The 3,185-nt window shown below is 45.1% G+C and overlaps 1 protein-coding gene across 1 annotated transcript in view; it reads right to left on the bottom strand.

Annotated features, from left to right (window-relative positions):
- Nucleotides 1–63: 63 nt before the first annotated feature.
- marchf5 (membrane-associated ring finger (C3HC4) 5) overlaps nt 64–3,185 on the bottom strand; it is a 28,911-nt gene continuing 25,789 nt past the window's right edge. The window contains exon 6 of the mRNA XM_076742358.1: nt 64–1,912. Coding sequence (XP_076598473.1) covers nt 1,796–1,912 — 117 coding nt within the window. The 3' untranslated portion in view covers nt 64–1,795. The remainder of the gene's footprint in view (nt 1,913–3,185) is intronic.

The following is a 3,185-nucleotide window of genomic DNA, read 5'->3' as shown; positions in this document are numbered from 1 at the left end:
GTTGTTTGTTTTTTTTAATGCAACATTTCCCTCCCCCACAATCTCAACACATGCACGTCAACATTGGAAAAATACATTTATTCACAGAACTGATACCACAGAGCTCAGACACGTCTGTACAACACAGTTCAGGCTTCGTCTCTTTTGGCAGAGTGGAGACTTTGCAGTGAGTGTGCAGGGAAGCTGTGGTTTGCAGGGCGCAGGAGGACATCTGTGAAGCAGGCGCAGCGTCCGTGTGCAGGTTACATATTCCAAGTGGTCGGCCGCGTGTCACGCCTCGTCACGTACTGATGTTTTTTAATGCTGCCAATGATTTTTTTTCATTTATTATCATGTGTGCATGTTAAAGAGTCCGTTCACTGAAATGACAAAAAGCCTTATTTTCACACATATGCAGATAAGAGTTCTCAAAGCCTGGATTTTAAAAAGCAACATTCCAAAGGTCTGGCTGTGAAAGGCTGAGAAATGGTTAAAAAAAAAATGCAATCGAAGTGCAGGCAGAACTAAAGCCAAAACTATCTGCACAGCCAGACACCACTGCAGAGCGAGAGGAAAATATGGCTTTCATCATTTGGTTGAACTGACCCTTAACCTTCCCAAGAGTCCTGCCAAAATGTCGCCTGCTCCAGTGACTCATTCACCAAAGTCCAAGTTTCAGTGATGTTCTGCTGGGAGATGTCCTCAGAAGCAGTCTGACCTCGAGTTCTCGCTCAGGCAACACAACAGTCTGATCATCACATGTTGGGGGTAAAATGAGGATTGTTTGTTAAATAAAACCCCCTACAGCGAAAGTCCTGACTCAAACGTGCGTCTCGTGCCTCCCAGTGACGAGTGCTGCATCATGTGAGAGTCTCCCGATGCTTTTGAAATTCTTTGTCACTGGAAAAAGCTCGGAGGACCAGAGCATCCATAATATCCATCCGCCCATGTGGTGGAGACGCTCTCATGACGACAGGCTCGTCCCGCCGGAGCTCCATCAAGCCTGGGGGGCCGACGAAGCTTCCAAACACATCACGCAAGAGTGTTTTTGCAAAATGGAAACAAAGCTACGGACAATCGACATCAACACTGCCACGGCATGTGAACAGAAGGATTAAACAGCCCTCACATAACAACTGTACCAACTTCCTGCTCAAGAGTATTAAAGCTCAACAGTCGCGACAGAAGTTTGCTCTCAATGCTTCCTGCTTTTGGGTAATGTACTGTGTCATGATTGACAACTGTTAAACACATTTTTATTGTTTTCTCATTAATACATTCCACACACTGAACAGCTTCATTCAATATAAGCTCCCAACATTGGCAAAGGGGGCTTCTCGAAATAAACATTATAAAACAGTTATTTATTATTATTATTATTATTATAAAACTTTCTAATTACACATGCCCCTTCGTTCTTTTCCTTTAAAATACATTACGTTTACAATAAGTTTTAGTTATGTGATTGTAGAAGCACACCCACCCGACAGCGTGTGTGTGTGTGTGTGTGTGTGTGTGTGAGAGACTGCAAACATGCTCCAGTCCGTGTCCACAAGTCTTTTCCGTTGTCACCTTACGAAAGCGTTGAGAGTTTAAAAACAATGCGCGGTGGCGGTGGATTCCTTGCGTGAATGTCATGGGTGAGAGGGGTGAGGTGTAGGGACGAGTGGATGAGTAAGGGGTGACACTGATCCTGAGTCTGTTTCACCAGCACTTCCTGCTCAGAGTCTGACGGTTCGTATCCTCCCTCCCCTCCCCCCCCCGGCAGAGGTGTGCGGCTCGTCCGGCTGTCCTCCCTCCGGACTGCGGGGCCTCCTCAGGCTTCCTCCTGCTCGGGGAAGTTGAGGATCTTGCGGTGGGCTTGCCTCAGGTACTGCTGCTGTTTGAAGTACACCTTAAACGCCCCCTTGATGGCCACAAAGGCGATACCTCCCTGTAGGAAAAGAAAAAACTGTTGAAAGAGGGCTTAAAGACAGATTCAGTTCAACACATCAAAGCTTTTCCTCACTCGTGGCTTAAAGATCTGCTTTCATTTCCACGCTGACTGTCACACGTGTGACAGCAGCTAACAGACCATGACAAACACACAGATAAGCAGGGAGGAGATCTTCTGGCTGCTTCCTGTCCAGTTCAGAGCAAGAAATATCCTATAACATCTACAAGACGTCACTGTACTCGTTGGCTATGCGGGGTCAAAATGAACATTCAAGAGCAGTTTGAGTGTAAATGATGAAATGATGTAGAGAATCCCTTCAAACGTCCAGCCTGCTCTCCTCGTGCGTGGCAGCAGCGCCGCTGTTCAACCTGAGGAGGGATGCAGCTTTCCTGCTGCAGCCCGCGCCCTCTTTCTGACAGTGCTGAAGGAACAGCTCAACATTTTGCTTTCTTTCCAAGAGTTACGTGAGAAGATTGATACAATCTCATGTCTGAGCAATAAATAAGAAGGTAGCAGCTGGTTAGCTTAGCTTAGCATAACGACTGGACACCGACAGGCTCTGTCACACCTCTGAGCTATCGTGCTGAATATCTCTGCAGTGTTTAATCTCTAAGCCGGACTGTTTCTTGGCCATGTGCAGTAACCTTCTGATGTCACCGTGATCGCCTGGTCACCTTGCTAAGTATGATTAGTTTGTTTGTTGATTTACTGGTTTTGGAATTATCTATATCATTACTGTAATATGTGCTCTGTAGTTGTGGTTATCTTACTGCTTTTCTATCCCCGAATGAAAACAAAGTCGAAACAGACAACTTTTCAAGCCCTCTTGCATTTCCAAATGTTACTGTTGTTACTGCTGCTGTCACACACACACACACACACACACACACACACACACACACAACTGGATCACTGTTGTTTTCCTCGGAGCTCAGCAACTGCCAGCACACACTGTGTTTGTGTCCAACTTTCCATGACGAAACAGTCACCACCACTTTGGAAATAAGACAGCAGAAAGAAGCATGTTCACTGATGAGGTGAAGTGAAATAATATCAGTTTGACACAGAGCTTCATTCATTCATTGATTCATTCAGTCTATAATGGAGGCATGAAAGCAGACAGAAATGGCTGGATGGCAGTCAGTTTAAATAAAAAGCAGAAATCATTTAGGTGAAGAAAAAGCACGTCAAAGTTTGACCCTGAAGAAGAGAAGAAGAAGAAGTGATAATTAAATATTGTTCATGAAATGAAACTTTTGAAAATGAAACC

Source organism: Chaetodon auriga, chromosome 11 (genome assembly GCF_051107435.1).
Source record: "Chaetodon auriga isolate fChaAug3 chromosome 11, fChaAug3.hap1, whole genome shotgun sequence".
Taxonomy (NCBI): domain Eukaryota; kingdom Metazoa; phylum Chordata; class Actinopteri; order Chaetodontiformes; family Chaetodontidae; genus Chaetodon; species Chaetodon auriga.
This window is presented reverse-complemented; position numbering and strand designations above follow the sequence as displayed.